General features: G+C 33.9%; 3 protein-coding genes across 4 annotated transcripts; all 3 read right to left on the bottom strand.

Moving 5' to 3' along the window:
• Window positions 1-411: 411 nt before the first annotated feature.
• Window positions 412-3,552, bottom strand: LOC106400130 (shaggy-related protein kinase gamma-like). Of its 2 annotated transcripts, none has more exons than XM_048759428.1 (11): window positions 3,188-3,552; window positions 2,534-2,725; window positions 2,357-2,449; window positions 2,211-2,270; window positions 1,854-2,126; window positions 1,649-1,780; window positions 1,416-1,556; window positions 1,179-1,325; window positions 1,005-1,088; window positions 807-909; window positions 412-717 (listed from the first exon to the last, which is right to left on the bottom strand). In XM_048759428.1, exons 2-11 carry the CDS (start codon window positions 2,648-2,650, stop codon window positions 635-637), a joined length of 1,233 nt encoding a protein of 410 aa, XP_048615385.1. In that variant the 5' UTR covers window positions 2,651-2,725; window positions 3,188-3,552; the 3' UTR covers window positions 412-634. The 2 variants fall into 2 exon arrangements, with proteins under 2 accessions (XP_048615385.1, XP_048615386.1); XM_048759429.1 differs by having other exon boundaries at window positions 2,534-2,652; window positions 3,188-3,436.
• Window positions 3,553-5,457: 1,905 nt separating this feature from the next.
• Window positions 5,458-7,184, bottom strand: LOC125587961 (nuclear envelope-associated protein 1-like). Its single transcript, XM_048759430.1, has 5 exons — window positions 6,847-7,184; window positions 6,601-6,708; window positions 6,018-6,482; window positions 5,844-5,945; window positions 5,458-5,748 (listed from the first exon to the last, which is right to left on the bottom strand). Exons 1-5 carry the CDS (start codon window positions 7,012-7,014, stop codon window positions 5,581-5,583), a joined length of 1,011 nt encoding a protein of 336 aa, XP_048615387.1. The 5' UTR covers window positions 7,015-7,184; the 3' UTR covers window positions 5,458-5,580.
• A 5,418-nt stretch (window positions 7,185-12,602) lies between these two features.
• On the bottom strand, window positions 12,603-13,593 carry LOC125587963 (transcription factor bHLH150-like). Its single transcript, XM_048759433.1, has one exon. It carries the CDS (start codon window positions 13,357-13,359, stop codon window positions 12,754-12,756), a length of 606 nt encoding a protein of 201 aa, XP_048615390.1. The 5' UTR covers window positions 13,360-13,593; the 3' UTR covers window positions 12,603-12,753.
• Window positions 13,594-18,587: the final 4,994 nt, after the last annotated feature.

Consider the following 18,587-nt stretch of genomic DNA (forward strand, 5'->3'; position numbering starts at 1 on the left):
ATTCAAAGTCGGTGGAGATCTCGGTGATCGATGGAACTCGCCGGCGTGAAGACAGTGCGGTGAAGAACGGTTATGGATTTGTTGGAGCTTGTCTGTTTCCAAGCTCCGACGAACACAGGTTTACATGGTGATGCTACGGCGGCGTAGAGGCGGAGGCAGTTAAGTTGAGACGGTTGCGACGCGTGTCGCGTGAACGGAGCATATCTCTCCACGTATCTAGCCTCCTTGACTTGCTATCCGACCAGGTCGTCCGTTTTATGGGTCTGGGCCGAGGGCTCATTTAGTCTTTTGTTTAGCCCGTAGTCTCTTGAGCTTTAAGCCATTTTTTGTTGTATTCGGGCTTCAGCCGATTACTGGGCTTGGCCCGTTTATTTAATATAAAAAAAAAACATTGACGGAAAAAAAAAAAAAAACTCCAAACTCTCTTACAAAATTATTAAAAACTTTGTTGACTTTTACAAGATCATAACCCCCACAATGATTCACTCTTTTCTCTACTCACTACAACAAACAAGGGGTTATATAATCATCATATTGAGATTGAATAATAGTAACAAAACTGAGAAGGCAGAGAGAGAGATGTGAATTTCTCAGACTGTTCCCTCTAGTTTTTGTGTTTTTAACAGTAGATAAATCACAAACCGAGCCAGGGACACTGCTTCCTTGCATGTTCGGGTACTAACTTAGCCACCATCTCCACAGGCACACCTTTAAGCTCTGTTCTCACCCAACAAATTAAGAAAACATGAGTTTTAAGTCACTAATCTTTATGTAAAGACAAGGGCGAATGGGAAGTAAGTAAGTACCATGAGGCTTGAAGTTGAACAGTGGTGGAAAGAAACGTCCATTAGGCAACCTTGCATTCGGATCTCTAAGCTCGTCAAAGAACGGGTGGACCAATGCATCAAGCTAATTTGTCAAGATCACAAAAGTTTCAACAAAAATAAGATAAGGAGAACTAGTGATTTTGCAAGGAAAGTGAGAGAAGTTGCAAAAATACTCACAGCACCGCAACGGAGACTAGGAGAGTATTGAAGAAGCCTTGAGACCAGATCAACGGCTTCTGGAGGCATCCTCTTGTGGAAAATCTGGAATTTTTTAAATTACAAAAAATGTTTCTGTTAACAACTACTCAAAAGAAGACACTGAACTTGTTAAACTTGATGGTTTCTTACTACCTTATGCCATGGATGAGCTTTAATCTGAGGGAACTTGAACTCAGTGTAGTTGGGGTTCATGCATTTGATCTCTTCCCTTGTTGGTGTTCCCAATACCTTAATAATCTCTACAAGTTGATCAACGCCACTCTCACCAGGGAACAGTGGCTGCCATGAACAAAAACAACAGCTTAGGATTTGAAACAGAGCAAAACAGAGCAAAAACAGAGTAAAACAGAGCAAAAAAAATGACATTACCTGACCAAGAAGAAGCTCCGCCATAACACATCCAGCAGACCAGACATCAATGGCTGTAGTATACTCCGTAGCTCCAAAAATAAGCTCAGGTGCTCTATAATACCTAGAGCAAATATACGAAATGTTTGGCTCTCCTTTGACCTGTTTCAAGAATCAAACATTGATCAACAAATGGTTTGAGCTTATCTGCTTTCAAAGAGAGTATTATCATCATTCATCAACACAAAACTCACCAATACTTTAGCACTTCCAAAATCACACAGCTTCACTTGATGAGTGTGTGGGTTCACCAACAAGTTCTGAGGCTTTATGTCACGATGACACACGCCTATACATCTGTGAATGTAACATAACGACCTGAAAATCTGCCCAAAAAAACATAGAAAAAGAGTTAATAAAAACATAGACAAATCCAAAAAAAAACTAGTATTGTCTTACCTGATAGGTGTAGAGTTTGACGTAGACGATAGGCATGCGTTGGTTGAGTTTGTTGTAGTGTTTGATAACGCGGTGTACTGTCTCCGGAACGTATTCGAGGACCAGGTTGAGGTAAAGCTCGTCTTTCTCGGTTGTTGAGAAGAAGCAGTGTTTTAAAGAGACAACGTTTGGATGGTCGAGGAGTCTCATTGTTTGTAGCTCACGGTTCTTGTACCTGCGGTCTTGCAACACTTTCTTTATCGCTACGGTTTCTCCAGTCTCTAAACATTTCGCCTGAGAAAAAAAAATGATCATGTCAGTGGCAAAGACAGTTTGATAGAGAAGGGAGTAATAAAAAAAAAAAACTCAAAAACTCACTTGGAAGACAACGCCGAAGGAGCCGTGTCCAACAACACGCTCTGCCATGTAACTTATTGTCTGCAATTTAAAGGAAAAATCAATTAGCTATTAAAAATAAAATCAAATAGAATGAAGTAATAAAGGATCAAGAAGTGTCACAAAACCTGCTTTGGTTGGCCGTTTCTTCCACCTATGGTTGTTACTATTATGTGACCAGTCTCTGTGACATTGCCGTTTACTATTGTAGCTTCCATTTCCTGGTGAGATCATCAATCAACCAAGTCAGTTAACAAAAAAAATAATAATAATAAATGGAAGCCACAATAGAAAAGAGGCAATACTTTATCATCTTGAATTTTCATGTGATTCATCTCTTCAGGTAACCTGTCAACGTCAGTAGCAGCGTTTGCAGTAGAGTCTCTAACCGCGGCACTAGGCTCTACGCCCACCGTGGCCATATCTGGAACAGAAGAATTTGTTTTTTTTTTTTAAATATAAAGATTCTTCCTTTGTCACTCTTTCAAATCTCAACCCTGCAGCAAAAAAAAAAGTGATGGGGTTTAGCAGTTGATCCATAAAACCATATCTGTAATTACAGTTGCTTGGTCTTTAGTTTTAAATGAAGTAATCTCAAGACTACTCAACAAAACAAATCTCAAGACTTATATGGATCCTATGAACATTCAAAGTTTTGATTTTTAACAGAGAAACTGGAAACAACCATCACCTAAACAAAGCAAGAGCTAGCAAAAAGAAGAGTATAGAACCCTAATAAAGAAAAAAATATGGGAAAAGTGATAGATCCATAAACATACCAAACAAGATAGCAAATTTCAATTCAAAACAAGATAATTTAAAACTCAGACAATCTAAATAGTAAAATGTGAAGATGATTTATGAAAAGCTAAAATCATGAACTTTTTAGGTGGGAAAACTTTAAAAAGATCCAGAAGAATGTTAGATGAGAAACATAAAAGGAAGAGATAGAAACGTACCCAAGAAAGTTTGAGATTGAAGAAAACAAAGAGATTGGAGGATAGAATCAAGAAGGGATGATTAGATCCATAGGAAGGAAGATGGTTTGATGATGAATGTCTTTCTCTATCTCTCTCTTCTCTTCTGTGTCTCTTCCTTTTTTGGATTTTGGTGTGATGAATAATAATAGTTTTGTAAGAATAAAAATGCTGAAGCTCTCTGTGGCTGTGCTTTTTGATGAGAGAAGCATATGCTATAATGCGCTGGTGACAGTCATATCTTAAAAATGAAAATCCAGAAAATCTATTACAATAAGATAGTCTTTTTTGGAGTTAGTAAAGTGAAAGAAAGTACATTGGGTTTGGTTTTACCTCTTTTTTAGTTTTTGACCATTCAAACTTTGTTTACCCCACTCTCTGTATTTATATTAAGTCATTAACCTTGATGAATCCATCTTCTCTGTTTTTTTATTGTTTTTTTTTTTTAGTTTTGTGATTGGTTGGACTGACATACTAACAAAAACAATCTCAAAACAATGCTGGATTTAGTGTCAAGTATCAAGATTTATTCTATTTAATTCTTTTTGCATTCAATTAGTGGTACATACAAAAAAATAGTTTAATTAAATAATTTTGTATTTGCTCCTTTTTAGTAGCTACATTCTGAGAACCATTTATTTCCCAACTTTTTTTTAAAAAAGGAGTCAAACTCATAATTTCAAAGTTGATAAAGCTAAAATGGACTAAACTGCACTGATTCATTTATGAATTTTTATTTTATTTCTTTGACAGACGTCCAATAACTATTTCCTGAATGTCATACAATTGTCTGCCATAAAATTAAAAATTTAAAGAGTATCTAGATCAACAACCAACAGCCATAAAATATAATGACATTTTCCAGCCAAGTGTATAAGTTTTTATAATTGTTTCTTAAATTTAGTCGAAGAACCGAATATTATAATAATAGTAATAAAAAAAGGATGACGACATTTTGAAAATTTGGACAAAGCTGGAATGGTGGGGTCGGTGAGAAAACGACAAGTAGGGGTAATTTGGTATTTACTCGACATCTATCAGAATATTCCAAGGAGTCAACAGTACAGGCTGATCTGGGACCACGTGTCGGAAAGGCATGAAAAAAAGAACAAATATAGATTTAATTGGGCTTCCTAATGGGCCTTAGAAAACTATATCTAATAGTAGTAATGGGCCTAAAGTTATTTAAATTTAATAATAGGAGGAAAGTATGGTCCCGGTGGGCTTCAACCCGGACCTGCTCAGACCACCTCCATCGGGAGGCTTTAGTTAGGGTTCCTTAAGAAAAAAATAAAAAAAATACAGAAAAGAAGAGAACCGGTGCTAAACACAACACTTTAAGAAATGGTAAAGACCCCATACGTGTCTATTTCTTATTAGGTGATGCCTTTTATGTCTGTTCTAGATACAATATGCAAGTAAATGGAGGTGACTAGAGGAGAGAGTACTCTGGCTTAGGTTTCAAGTGTAAGGAAGATCCTAGAATCTTTCCTGGACTGATGATGCATTGTATTGCCTCCTTAATTAGTTATGTACTTATGTTTGTATGAATCGTTGGTTCAATGAGTTCTTAAGTAAAATTTTACTTTGTTTCTGTGAAAGGTACCGTTCGTACTAGGCCAAATGAATCAACAAGAAAATGAAAACTGGAGTCCTTGAGGTATGTATGCTTTCTCTTCTCACTCAGCTTAGCCGTATGTGTATGTATCCTTTTCCGTTTTCCCGAAATTTGATGCGTATGTAATCATTAGGTAGTTGCAGAGCATGTTGAAATATTGAGTCCTGTGAGGTCAAAGCTTGGTGTCAGGACTAATAAGAAGAAGAGAGTCGGTCCGGTTCCGGGAGTGCAAGTAGGATGGTTGCAGAGCATGTTGCCACAAAGTCTGCAGCTCTTCAAACAAATGTTGATGGTCTCTGGTTTTGACAAATATTACCAGATAGCAAGGTACATATACGATCTTTGGCTAAGTCAAGTGTATAACCTCAAATGGATTTATTTTACATTAACTTGAAAAGCTAGGAAGATAATATAGTTTAAATTTAATAATTCACCTTCTAAAAAAAAAAAATTAAGAACCTCTCTCATTAGACCTTCATAAAACTAATTATATTAGCAAGGATTCTTAGCTTCATAAAGTACACAGTTAACAATTAAACTAATGGTTAGAACCCATCAAAGGTTCTAACCATCGGACATGCTCCCATAAGCCCGGTTCGTGATAAAAAGTTAATTTCTTTTAAAAAATTACTAATACGGGTTAAAGACGATTATAGTAGAGGATGGTCGTTCTAAAAAAGACTACACATACAAACAAACACCTACACTTCTTTTGTCTTAGATTTTCGTCAACTACATCTTTTATACAAAAAGAGACTCATCTCTTGGAGACTACCACTAACATCAACATAGACATTGATACAACGATCTTGAATCCTGAATTGTCCCAGAACTTCTGTTTCCCCCAAGATTCTTCGTTACCTTGTTGTTTCCCTGACATCAGATCTCTTATCTCTTTAATCTCCATGTCCCTTCTTTCCTCTTTCTATTCCATTCATCCACACAAAGAAAAGAAGTTTTGGTATTTATAAAAAAACATTTGACCCAAACAAGCTACACAGTAATGAACTTAACACTTACCCTCTGCAGCTTTCTGGTCTGGCTTCTAGTTTCTTGAAGACAGAACTCTAGCTTAAGTATCTTCTTCTTCAAATCTTGATCAGTTCTTCTCTGTTTCTCCAACTGTTTAAATCAAAAAAATTAACAGATTGTTTTAAGTTTAACCAAATAAAAAATAATAATATGGATATTCACCTGAGATTCAAGTTCCTTAGTCTGATGCTTCCAATGACCTGACATCAACCTAATTTCATCTTTCAGTTTCTTGACCTCCACGTCATTCACTTCAACTAATCTATTCATCCTCTCAAAATTCACAGGAGAGACATCTTCTAGAAACTTCTTCAGCACGCAATCATTCCTGTCTATCCCAGCCTTTGCAATAGACTCTGTAACCTCGCGCTCGATTCTCCTAAGCTCCTCCCTTAGCTGCCTCTCTGAGCACTCTCTCAAACTCAAGCCTCTCTGTAGATCATCAAGCTGGTGCCCGAGCTGAGTCACACGGTGCTCGTGTTCTCTAAGAGAACGTGTTTTGTCGTCAAGTTGTTGTTTAAGCACTGAGCATTGGATCTTTGTAGATTCAGCGGAGTCAGCACTTGCTCCTGCGGTTTGATTAGTTGCATCCAGCTGTGATCTAAATTCCTCCAAGTCTTTAATAAACTGTTTACTCAAAAGAAAGATTACAAAAAAAAAAAAATCTTTTAGCAAAAAATAAAAAATATTACATAATTAAGAAAGTGTAAATTAAAAAAAAAAAGTGGTTTAATGGAGAATAAACCTTTTCAGCAGCAGATGCAGAAGCATGAAGCTGAGAGTTCCTTTCTTCTAATCTCTTATGCAATTTACACATCTCCATTTCCATGTTCTTTGCTTTTTTCTCTGCTTCCTAAACAAAGCAAAATCATTTCTAATCATTTTAATAAGAGACCCCACCACTAATAACACAAGCAAAAGGAAGACTCAATTTAGGAGAATAATTGATTATCAGAAGAAAAAGAAAAAGAAAAAGAGAAAGACTTTTTACTTTTCTAGTTTGGGTTTCTTTAAGGAAAGATTGTTCTTGAGAAACCAAACGGCCCCTCACTTGCTTCAGCTCAGACGCCAAAGAGACGACGTTCTTCCGGAAACTCTCTTTCTTTTCGTCCAAATCTTTCAGAAGCGGATCCACAATGGTTTTGTCGGAAAAAGACATCTGGTTGTTTGGTTAGTTTCTCATCCAAAGTCTACACCTTGATGATTTGGTCTGTTCTCATAAATCTGAAAAGAGGAAAGAAGATGGGAACAAAAAAATTGTAGCATGTGAACATGGGTAGTTGACCATTAATACAGAAGTTAAAATGAAGAAGAGTCATAAACAATTAAAAAAAAAACTATAATAATAAATACAAAGATGGTGACTTTACATGAGCCTTGCGTGGGAGAAAGTAGGTGTAGTAACTTGTAGTTTAAAAAGAAAATTCAAGATCTTCGGATAAATCAGATCTCTCTGGTTTTGGCATGAATCTAACAAGGGCAGAGGAATGAGAGATAGAAAAAAAAAAAAGGAAATGGAATAAATGGATTGGAGAGAGAAGAAAGACTTTGAAGTTCGAAAAACCAAACTTTCCCTCCAAAATCCTCGGTAAACACTACCTATGGCCATGTAATATTTAAAAAGTTTTGAGATTTATGATTCAAGTGGAATATAGTATGTATTAACAAAATTTAAGATCCAAATGGAATATTATGTGCTTCAATCAATGGATAATAACAAATGTGACAAAGAACGGTTTAAATTTGTTGGTTTATTATTAATATTGAATTAGGTAGAGCTAAAGCTGTGATTAAGGGACATGTGTGGATTGGAAAGAGACAATAGAGATGCCATGGTGGTAGAGACCGAAGCTGATCTCATTGTGGCTATATAGTCGTTGGATCTCTGCCTCGTGTATATTATTAAAGCCTTATGAACCTCATCATGGTCAATACACATTTTGCTTGAATAAGAAAGTATTTACCATCAACACTCCATATTTGAATATTACCGAAACATATGGAATGTCTGAAGTTGTTATGTATTAATAGAAGAGTTATTCTTGGGTTCACCCCTAGGTTCACCAACCAATAAGATTTCATTATTTCAAATTTGATATCTTTTAAAAAAAAAAACAAAATATTGTCAAGTTATATTATGTTTTTAAAATAAAAAGATAAAAAAAATAGTAGTTACAAAAAAAAGTTTTTTTTAAAAAAAATATTGTTAACGTCGTCAGCAAAACACTAAACCCTAAATCATAATCCCTAAACCCTAAATCCGAAACCCTAAACCCTTGGGTAAATCCTAAACCCTTGGGTAAACCCTAAACCCTTGAATAAATCATAAACTTTAAATCAAAAACACTAAACACTAAAATCCTAAACCCTTGAGTGTTTTAGTGTTTAGTGTTTTTGATTTAGAGTTTATGGTTTATCCAAGGGTTTAGAGTTTATCCAAGGGTTTAGGGTTTCGGATTTAGGGTTTATGGATTAGGATTTAGAGTTTAGTTTTTTCCTGACGATGTTAAAAATATATTTTTTTTAATTACTACTATTTTTATTTTTTATTTTTTATTTTTTAAACATAATATAACTTGACAATATTTTATTTCCTTTTATAAAAGATATCAAATTTGAAATAACATAATCTTATTGGTTGGTGAACTTAGAGGTTCGTTAACCCAAGAAAAAGTCTTAATAGAATCCGTGATGCGAGCAAATTAGCCGCAACCTAGCTTCCATCAAAAACCGTGAACACTCGCAAATGGCCATGATCACGGACTCTTGGTAATGCTGATGTAATGGACCCGGAATAGTTAGTTAATGGGCTGGGCCCATCAGAAACTAATAGTAGAGGATTTAGTATTTTTTTTTTCTCCATCGAACTTCTATAGAATTATCTGAATTGAGTATGTTAGATTGTTCAGATTCATTTTTAAAAGTCAGTGATTCGGTTCTTGTGTATAGTGTTGCAGTGAATATTAGGGCTATGTAAAATTGTAAACCCAAGGCTGATACTATCAAGGCCTGATCAAGTCACTATATGTTGAACTAGTCGTTGCGAGTCTCTCTTTGAAACGAGTTGTACTCTTAAGGATCATTAAACTCACTTCAGTATTGGATAATCTAGACACAGTTGTAGTAATGTTAGTATATAATAATGGTGTGGCAGTTCATTGAAAATTCGCTTTTGAGCTTCTTTGCCTCCAGTTGATCAAAAAAAAAAAAAAAAAAAAAGCTTCTTTGCCTCCTCACCAATATGGATCCAACCGGTGGATATAGAAAATAAGAGAAAAGCTATCACTCATCAACACTAAGATCACGGTTTTTGGAGAGACAACAAAGTCATGATGAATGTGTTAAAAAGTTTCACCATCAAAGTCGTGAACTTTTAGCTTCGTATAGAGATTGTGACCATTGGATTCAAGGACATGATAAGTCAACAATTTCGGATGTAGAGAAGCTGGTATAATAGTATTGTATTAATTAGTCGAAAAACATTGACTCTAAAACAAGGCAAAAGCTATTAGGGATATATATCCCATACCGAAAATTTCCAAGGGACATTAACTAATATATAAAGGGTTAGGGCCAATCCACTAATCACCAATTGGTTTTAAGTTGGAAGCCCATAATAAACTCAAATCTAACATGGTATCAGAGCCCAGATCCTAAATATCCTAAACTCCTAATTAAAATTAAAATTAACTTTTCTGACCGGGTATAAAGATCGTCATTAACCCTTCCAACCGGGTATAAAAGTTGTGTTAAACTCGTTCGACCGAGTATTAGGGATATATATCTCACATCTGGAATTCTAAGGGACATTAAGTAATATATAAAGGGTTAGAGTCAATCCACTAATCACCAATTGCTTTTAAGTTGAAATTCCATAATAAACCCGAATCTAAGAAAAGCCGGTCGGCTGCGTCTGGGGTCCAATGGTAAGCGTTAAAACAAAGAGACAAATATCAGATCATGTCCAAAAGTTCTTATGGGTCGAATTTAAGGGTCAACGTGTATACACTGATAATGACACTTAATTTGCCGATGCTATAAGAAAATGACCACTCCTCCATACTATTGGGGGCGTTTCTGGTATTAATATATGATACTTGTTATTACAAAAAGGAATCCCTAATATGACAAAACATATTGACATGCCTAAAGTGGGTGTGGGGGGGGGGGGGGGGGGGGGTTATTGGTTTTAGTAGTTAGTGGATTTAGAAATTCTTTTGATTTAGAAATCATTGACTAATCCATTGATTCTAAAATCAGACAAACAAATTTCAAAATTAACTATATAGATTTCAAAATCAAAATAAGTGGATTATTATAAATCAATGAAATGGATATATAAAGTTCTCATTGCGTAATTATGCATCTCATTCATCATTTTCATGCGATATATATATATATATATATATTTTTTCTTCTTCTAAAGTTTCTTAATGTCTAAAAAAATTATGTATTCATGTTTGATGATGTATACACTTGATAAAAAAGCTTATCAAAACACTCACAAACACATTGCTTATGTTATTTGAATCACAATAATGATAACTAATTCAGTATTTTCGTATGCGAGACACGTTTCGTTTGCACCTATCAATTTGAAAGTTGAAGAAGTGTCAATAAGTTCTCTCTTCGCAAGAGAAAACAACTCGAAAAACAATTCATCATCACTTTTGTAACAACAAGATAAGTAATAACACCAATTTCGTTTTTATATGTATTATACAATATGTTTGTATGCAAGACATGTGCCTAATGCATGTTTTAAAAATGAACAAAAGACGTAATATTAAGGTTCTTATCAACTACGTTTATTAGGATACACACAAAAAAACAAGGAATTGGAAAAACTCAATAATATAAATCCAGTCAAAATAACAAGGTTTAATTCAACATTTGCTCCTTTGTGTTTTACTCTTAAAATTATTTATAAATCCACTCAAATCTAAGTTAAAATAAAATCCTCAAAAAATCATTAATATTGAATAACACATGATTTTAAAATCCATTTTTAAATTATAGAACCAATAACAACAGATTTGAAATTGAATTTTAAAATGATAAAACCAATAACACTTGATTTGGCTTGGATTTTAAAATCCATTAAAACATTTAAACCAATAACACCCCCTAAGATTCACATAGATTATTGTCGATTCTGTAAATGACTTAAATCTTAATGCACAAAAACACTACATTCAGGCGGACAAAGTCCATATTAGTTATCAAGATTGAAAAGCTCATTTTAGTAGATAAGAAACTTTTTTATAAAGCAAAAATGAATATCATAGTTTAAAACTATATAAATACAAATATAAATTATTTATTTATATAATCAATCTATAAATCTTAAAATGTGTATTCATTTCAATATTTTCTTTTAAAACGGCCATGCTTTTTTGTGTTTGATTCGTGTTTGTCCACAATGCATTATCAACAATATGCAAGCAAATTTTATCCAAAAAAAAAACAATATATGCAAACACTTTGTTTTGTTTATTCTTTTTGGCATCTTCAATGGAGGCTTGGCTTGAGTTTGCATGTATTGTAGCATCTCCCTAATCTCAATTTAGAATGTTATAAAAGCACGAGGATAATTATATCATCAGAACGCGGTGTAAGTGTAAGAGGTGAGAAAGTGGTGGGTGGTCCTTGAGCCTTGAAGGAATCAAAGAAGACATCTCATACTTGACCCCAATTATTATGCCACCTTCTCTCTCACGTCTCCATCCGTTCTAGTTGTCATCTCTCTTTTTCTTGAGGATCACCTCTTCAAACGTGTCACCTCTTTAATGGCCTTTCATCATATAATTGTTTACGTGATCTGTATTCCCGATTTTTAGCCATAAACACATCGTATTTTCTAACATGGCTATCAAGCATCACTTAAGAGAGTCCTATCAACATTTCAACAACAACATAAAATTATAATCAGCGTCTTATTTTTTTCCCTAATAGGCTAATAAGTTGGATCTTCATTCCATAATATTAGTTAATTACAACATAAATCACAGTTGATCATTGCAAAATAATTTTGAAGCGTGTATAAAGTCGCCGTTTATCCGTCCTCAATAGTGTTTTTAATGGTTAACATGCAAAAATGGATAATGATCAGACACTTTAATTACTATATAAAATTCTTGCTCTGACACCTATTAATCAGTATATAGACGTAGCTCCGATTAATTACGAGTTGATTTCATAACTTTTTCTAATTAATTAATTGCTCTAATATTGTTAGCATTCATAGGTCACCACTAGAAAAATACCACATTCTTGTTTGGCCTTCAGCGGAAGATATCACATTATTACTAAGTCGACGAAATAGACAAAACATGATATATGCACTCATTTTGTTTAAATGTAGGACACACGAAAGTTTATTTTAACTTGTTATCATTTCATATGAATTTTAAATTTCCATAAAGAGAAAATAAAAAGCTGTTCGAGAAGAAACTAAATTCAGATAAAGAGGTTCTCACATGCGACGCACTTTGAACAAAAGAGTCGGACCGTAGGGTCTGCATGCACATGCCTTCTCGTAGACATTTATACTTTATTTTTTTCATTTTTTGCATACAGCTTATGATACCAAAGTAAATTTTCTTAACCAATATATTGATTTTGGGTGAATGAGAGCCATTGATCGTATACTTTCTATTTTTCTAAAACATATCTTGAAATTTCAAGAATAAATTTACCGCTCAAACTTATGAAATAACACCAAAACACTTAAAACAACAACAAAAATAGGCAATATTTTCGTCCAATTGGTAATTAATTTTGACTTTTGTTTCAATGGCAAACAATTGATAAATAATAAGGCACTCGGATAATAAATTCGTAGAAAAATTAATCAAAACAAATACTATTACACACCATCGGCTCATGCACTCGGCTATTAGGCAGAGCCAAGTTTATCGGACGGCTGAAACTCAGACATAATTTTCGATAGAGCCGTCATGGCTCGGACTTGCATTTCCAACGCCGCTATGTAATCAGCCGTCTCGTCCAAAAGCTCCGGCAACGCCGTTCTCCGGCAACCTGGCACCAAACCACCCAACACTCGGACCCGATTTCCCACCGCCGACAACTTCCTCCTCCCTCCTCCACCTCCCCTGACCGCCGACGCCGGCTTTGTCTTCTTGTGTCGCCGCAGACTCCTCCCGAGTCGACTGACCAATATGGCTCGGCTCCACCGAGTCGTACCACGAGCTGTAGCCGCTAGCACTTTGTCGGCCGTGTCTCGGACCGTTGTGCTCCGCCGTGATCGCTGGAGAGCGTCGTAGAGCTTCAAAGAATAAACCTTCTGCGCCGTCGTATCTCCCCACCTCCGACTAATATGGCTCGCCGGGCCCTCTGAACTTCTTCTTGATCTACGAAGAGCCTCCAGTAGCTTTGGAGCGAAAACTCTTTGACCTCTTTGAGCCGTTACCAATCTCCGGCGAAAAGGAACGGTTTCAGTTCCTTCTAACTCCGGCGACTTCGATGGATTCGTTCCAGACATTCACAAGAACTCTAACAACACCACAAAAGAACGCTATTGACGTTTTTTTCTTTTGTTCAAGAAAGTTTATATTATGGCTTTAGCAAAAAAGAAAGATTTATATTAAGGAACCGTCGGAGAAACAAGCCGAGCTCTTTCTTATTTTGATAATAATGATTCAGAGTTGTTGGAGGGATCTCTATATATAATAAACATCTGCGAGAGGCCATTCTCAATGCAATTATTTTCTATATTTATTTGTTCATTTTCTTTTGTCATTTTCGAATTAAATACCATGATTCAGATTACTTTTTCTTAAATCATTCTACCTCTAATTTCACGTTGGTCAATTATGATTTACCTGGTGAATGAAAAATCAGTTTCCTATACTAAATTCAATACATTTTCTAGGTTGAAAAACATAATCAAAACAACAAAAGACCTTTTTATCTGTTTGACGGCTGACAAAAATATCTATTGTCAATATTAGATATTTTTACACAGAGACTAAAACATTTATGCTTTTTACATACCTATTTATGATGGTGAGCGGCGTAAATTTGTATTATGACGTGGAATTATTGAATTTGTAAAATTTTTAATTATAAAAAGACAACATTGGCGATGGAATATATGGTAGAGTTTTATTTTTATATAATGGCGTGGAGGGCAATGATTGGTAGCAATATAACCAATAGATAGGAACACGTAGCTATAAAACAAAACTTAACATAAAGAAACAGCAACAATTTGGAAAAGAATAGGAAAAAGAGAAGATGCATGTGATGTTGTTTTCTTTCACGACCTCCTCACCTTAGGTTTAGTATTGTGGCTATTTATCATCCACAAAATTTCGCTCACGATTTCTCTATATTTAAATTTGATTCTTTTCAATATTTGGTGTTTGCTGAAACATATAACATGTTGTTTATTCTTTTCTCTTCTTTGAAAAAAAAATATTTGATTAAAGTTGATTTTTTTGAAAACATGAAATTTAGATTTTGGATTGCACTTGTCAATACGAATTGTATATATGCCTACTACATAACGTTATGTTTTTCTTAAAATGTATATTTTATATCCGGCCATATGAAGAAATTACTAGTATCATGCTACAACAAAAGAGGACACACATAACTCTCTAATGGAAAACCGACCATGCATTTGGTTTGTTCACCACTCCGACCAGCTCATTAGCATCAATGGCTAAAGTAATGTGGCTCATTTTATGTGTGTACTAAAAAATAATACTAGTCTTCTCGGCGTGCCATGCAATGTATTATGTACTCGTAAATTTTCTTAAGACCATGTTTATCCCATAAAACCCTTAATGGGTTTCTTAAATTTTTTTTTTTTTTTTGATTAAAAAAAATGTACCAATCGTGGGCCAGCACGTGTCAGTGGGACCCGCGAACAGTACAAAACCCCAACAATAGTCGATCTTTAACCTGAGCTTTTTGTTACCGACTTTTGTGTGTTTTGTGGGATCTCCTCCCCTAAGAAACTCCCTAATAACCCCCAATAAACTTGCCCTAAGTATCTATATCACAATAGATTCAAAACCATAGAGAAAATAATTTATACATGAACAAACAAGAAAACATTCTAAGGAAAAGAGTTAGGCTTGTCGAATTTGGGCAAAACACGGGAAAAATTTAGTCGGTAGATGTATGTAATTGAAGCTGTTAAATTAAACTAATAAAACGAATTAAGAAACAAAAGTATCTAATTTGCAATACAAATGTGGGGTGTTTGGCAATAAAAGGTGAGTCATGACTCATGACAGAGAGATTTGCCTCCTTGCGTCAGACACGCTTTAATATAATCTTCTTAATTTTTTCCTTTTTTTGTTTGTTTATTATTCTCAAATCAAATGATTAGTTGTTATCCTCATTGATTATTTGTTATACTTATAGCATCTTTATCCCTAAAACCCCAATTGGATTTTTAATTTTTAATTTTATTTTTTTTCTTCTGATTTAAAAAAAAAAAAAAATTAAAACCGAACCAATCGTGGACCGCCACGTGTCAGTGGGGCCCGCGAACGGTTCAAGGGGCGCCTCTTATTTCACGACTTATAGTAACGGTTTTTGTTTTTTCAGTGGGGCCCACACCCACTTTTTGTTAAAAACTCTTCCTAAAGACTATGGATAAATATGCTCTTATCCCCCATTCCAAACAAATGTATTACTACTAATGATGACAATGATTTGTTTCAAAGACAAAAGAAATACTATCAGACTTGTTTTAATTTAAAACTAGATCTTGATCCGTGCAACCACGCGGGTTTTTGTTTTTATTTATTTTTATATAAATATTTTGTTTTCAATTCTAAATTGGTATATATTATAATATATATGTGTCTATCAATTTTTAAAACATAATAAGTTTACTGTACATTTTTTCATTGAATAGATTGTTTCAAACTTTCACATGTATATGTATCTTCTTATATATATATATATATATATTTTTTTTTGGATTATTATTTATTATTAAAATTGTAACTATATATATAAAGATTAATAAAATATTGTTTTATTGTCATATTCAAAGATATTGTAACATTTCACAAATTTAGAATTTTTTTAAAAATTAAACTTTTCGCTTCATAGATTTATATTATCGAGTAAATAATTAAACATTTAGTTTTTGTTTAATTTTTAAAATAAACTATATAGTTTAAAATTTGTTTTCATTGGTTTAAAGTAGTAAAGATTAATCATTTTTAGATAATATTATTTTTGTTATTTAAATTTTTTTTTTTATAATTTTAAAAGTTAACATCGATAAATATTTAAATATTTAAATATTTAGCATATAGAAGTATAGTATTACAACATTAAATTATATATATTTAATTTATACTATCTATAAATCCAATGAATCATCTATTGTTTGAATCCAATTATTGATAGCCCAATAAAAATTTCTGGTAGGTTCAAAATTTAAATGATAAGATCAGATATTAAATGTAACATGACTTTCTAGGAATAGGTCCATTAGATCTATTTTTAAAAAAATCACATATGAATCAAGGACGTGATTTCTGTTTTAATATATAATATAGAAAACAAGTGTCAACATAAAAGCCCATGATAAATTGGCCCAAACTCTGACCGGTCCGGTATGGTTTTGACGACAATATAAGAACATGAACATATAAAGAAACGACGTCGTCACTATATTTCCATTTTTGGGGGTTCCCTTATTTTTCAAATTTCCTTTTTAATACCTTGGAAGTGGGGGTTATGACACACCAAGGCTCAGATCCACATTCGTACGGTTTCTTATCTTTCAGGCAACAAATCCTAAACCCTAAACTCTCGAACTTGAGACTACTCAAAAATCATCCTTTCCCATCATGCTAAAGCTCTTCACTTCAACTGCTTACGGTGGCCACCCGATTAAGAGCCCACTGTTCAAGACTTTATACACGATTAGGACCTTTATTTTTCAAATTTCCTTTTTAATACCTTGGAAGTGGGGGTTATGACACACCAAGGCTCAGATCCACATTCCTACGGTTTCTTGTCTTTCAGGCAACAAATCCTAAACCCTAAACTCTCGAACTTGAGACTACTCAAAAATCATCATTTCCCATCATGCTAAAGCTCTTCACTTCAACTGCTTACGGTGGCCACCCGATTAAGAGCCCACTGTTCAAGACTTTATACACGATTAGGAGGGTTATATTAATTAGGGGTTTAAGGTATTTAGGATCTGGGCTCTGATATGTTAGATTCAGATTTATTATGGGCTTACAACTTAAAACCAATTGGTGATTAGTGGATTGATCCTAACCCTTTATATATTATTTAAGGTCCCTTTGAATTCCCGATGTGGGATACTTATCCTTAATAAAAACATTGAATCAGCTAACCGGATCAAACCAACGAATTGGGTCGCCATGCTTTCTGCTCCAATCAAAGTGACTATGCAGTCGATTCCAAGGCAGCTAAGTCGGATTCTTTCACCTAATCGTCGTCAGGGGTTGTCTCAAAGGCCCCTAACCTCGACGATTATCAAACATTTTATAGAAACCTTTACTTAAAATTCACTTTTCTTAGTTTAATTAGTCATGAGAAGGCCTTGTGGTCTAGTGGTAGTGGACGGACCTTGGATGCAAACACATTCCGGATTCGATCTTCCTATTGCGGAAACTAAGTCAGCTCACCGCGGCTGCGGATAATTCCGTATGATACCAGGGAGAGGACTTGTCGTGGGCTGCACCTCTGATGGTCGATCAAGGAACATTTAGGGTTCTAGAGACCTGTTCTTGGATCAATCAAAGAGTTTCTTGCGATAGTTTCTTTAAGACCAACTTCTTAATAGATTAATTTAATCGAATCACAAAAGGGAATAATCAAAAACTCTATTAATAATTATCAAATTCTTAATACAACACTAGGCATAAAAATCCTTTTTATATGAAAACTAAATAACTTTAAAACTATTAAAAATCATGAAAGATAATTCTAACTAATTAATATAAATATTAAAATAAGTAATAAACTAGATAATTAAGATATTTGGAAATATTCCAAATATTTCTCTGCATCAACTTCTCATCCTGATGTTAGGTCTGTGTCTTTAATAGATTCGGGTTTAATCCTTTTTTTCAAAAGTTTTATTAGTCATGTAAATACCATTCTCTCGGCTCTGTTTATGTTGTTTAATTTCCAGGTTATAGCATTGCCGATGCTTAACAAGCCTCTCATCAGTGTTGTGACATGCCTAAAGCCAAAAGATGTGCCAACCTGACACTGATGATGGAGTCTTTCGCTTTCCTTTTCAATCTAGTGATCATAAATTTTAATTAATGTCCGCGTTTACAAAATCCTTATTGTAATATTTTTATTATATCAAATTAATTAGTAAATTGTGGAAGGAATGGGAGAACTCGCTTTGTTTCGTGGATCCTAATTACACCCGGAATACAAACTCTAACAAAATATCGTAAAATAAATAATTATAATTAAGAAAAACGTGTATATATATATATATATTTTCTAAGCAAGGCAATATCTGCAATTTAAATTATTGGTAAATTTAATAAACTCTTGGTTTCAAATTTCAATATACTTAGAGAATATTTAATTATTCGTCAACAAACCATTTGGTTTCAGTTTATTCAGTTAAAAATAAATATTATACATATAGATATATGTCCTTGACAAAAAAATACATATAATATATGAAAATATATATATGGATATATATAGCGAGACAATATATCTGAATACGCT

This window comes from Brassica napus, chromosome C5 (genome assembly GCF_020379485.1).
Source record: "Brassica napus cultivar Da-Ae chromosome C5, Da-Ae, whole genome shotgun sequence".
NCBI classification, from domain to species: Eukaryota; Viridiplantae; Streptophyta; class Magnoliopsida; order Brassicales; family Brassicaceae; genus Brassica; species Brassica napus.

Excerpts from the sequence above, each read along its gene's own strand:
- LOC125587963 (XM_048759433.1), bottom strand. The coding sequence starts at position 13,359 with ATGTCTGGAACGAATCCATCGAAGTCGCCGGAGTTAGAAGGAACTGAA.
- LOC106400130 (XM_048759428.1), bottom strand. The coding sequence starts at position 2,650 with ATGGCCACGGTGGGCGTAGAGCCTAGTGCCGCGGTTAGAGACTCTACT. Across the intron at positions 2,127-2,210 it reads CCTTCGGCGTTGTCTTCCAA|GCGAAATGTTTAGAGACTGG; the intron begins GTGAGTTTTTGA and ends TTTTTTTCTCAG. Across the intron at positions 1,557-1,648 it reads TTGGAAGTGCTAAAGTATTG|GTCAAAGGAGAGCCAAACAT; the intron begins GTGAGTTTTGTG and ends TTCTTGAAACAG.
- LOC125587961 (XM_048759430.1), bottom strand. The coding sequence starts at position 7,014 with ATGTCTTTTTCCGACAAAACCATTGTGGATCCGCTTCTGAAAGATTTG. Across the intron at positions 6,709-6,846 it reads AAGAAACCCAAACTAGAAAA|GAAGCAGAGAAAAAAGCAAA; the intron begins GTAAAAAGTCTT and ends TGCTTTGTTTAG. Across the intron at positions 5,946-6,017 it reads CTAAGGAACTTGAATCTCAG|TTGGAGAAACAGAGAAGAAC; the intron begins GTGAATATCCAT and ends TGATTTAAACAG.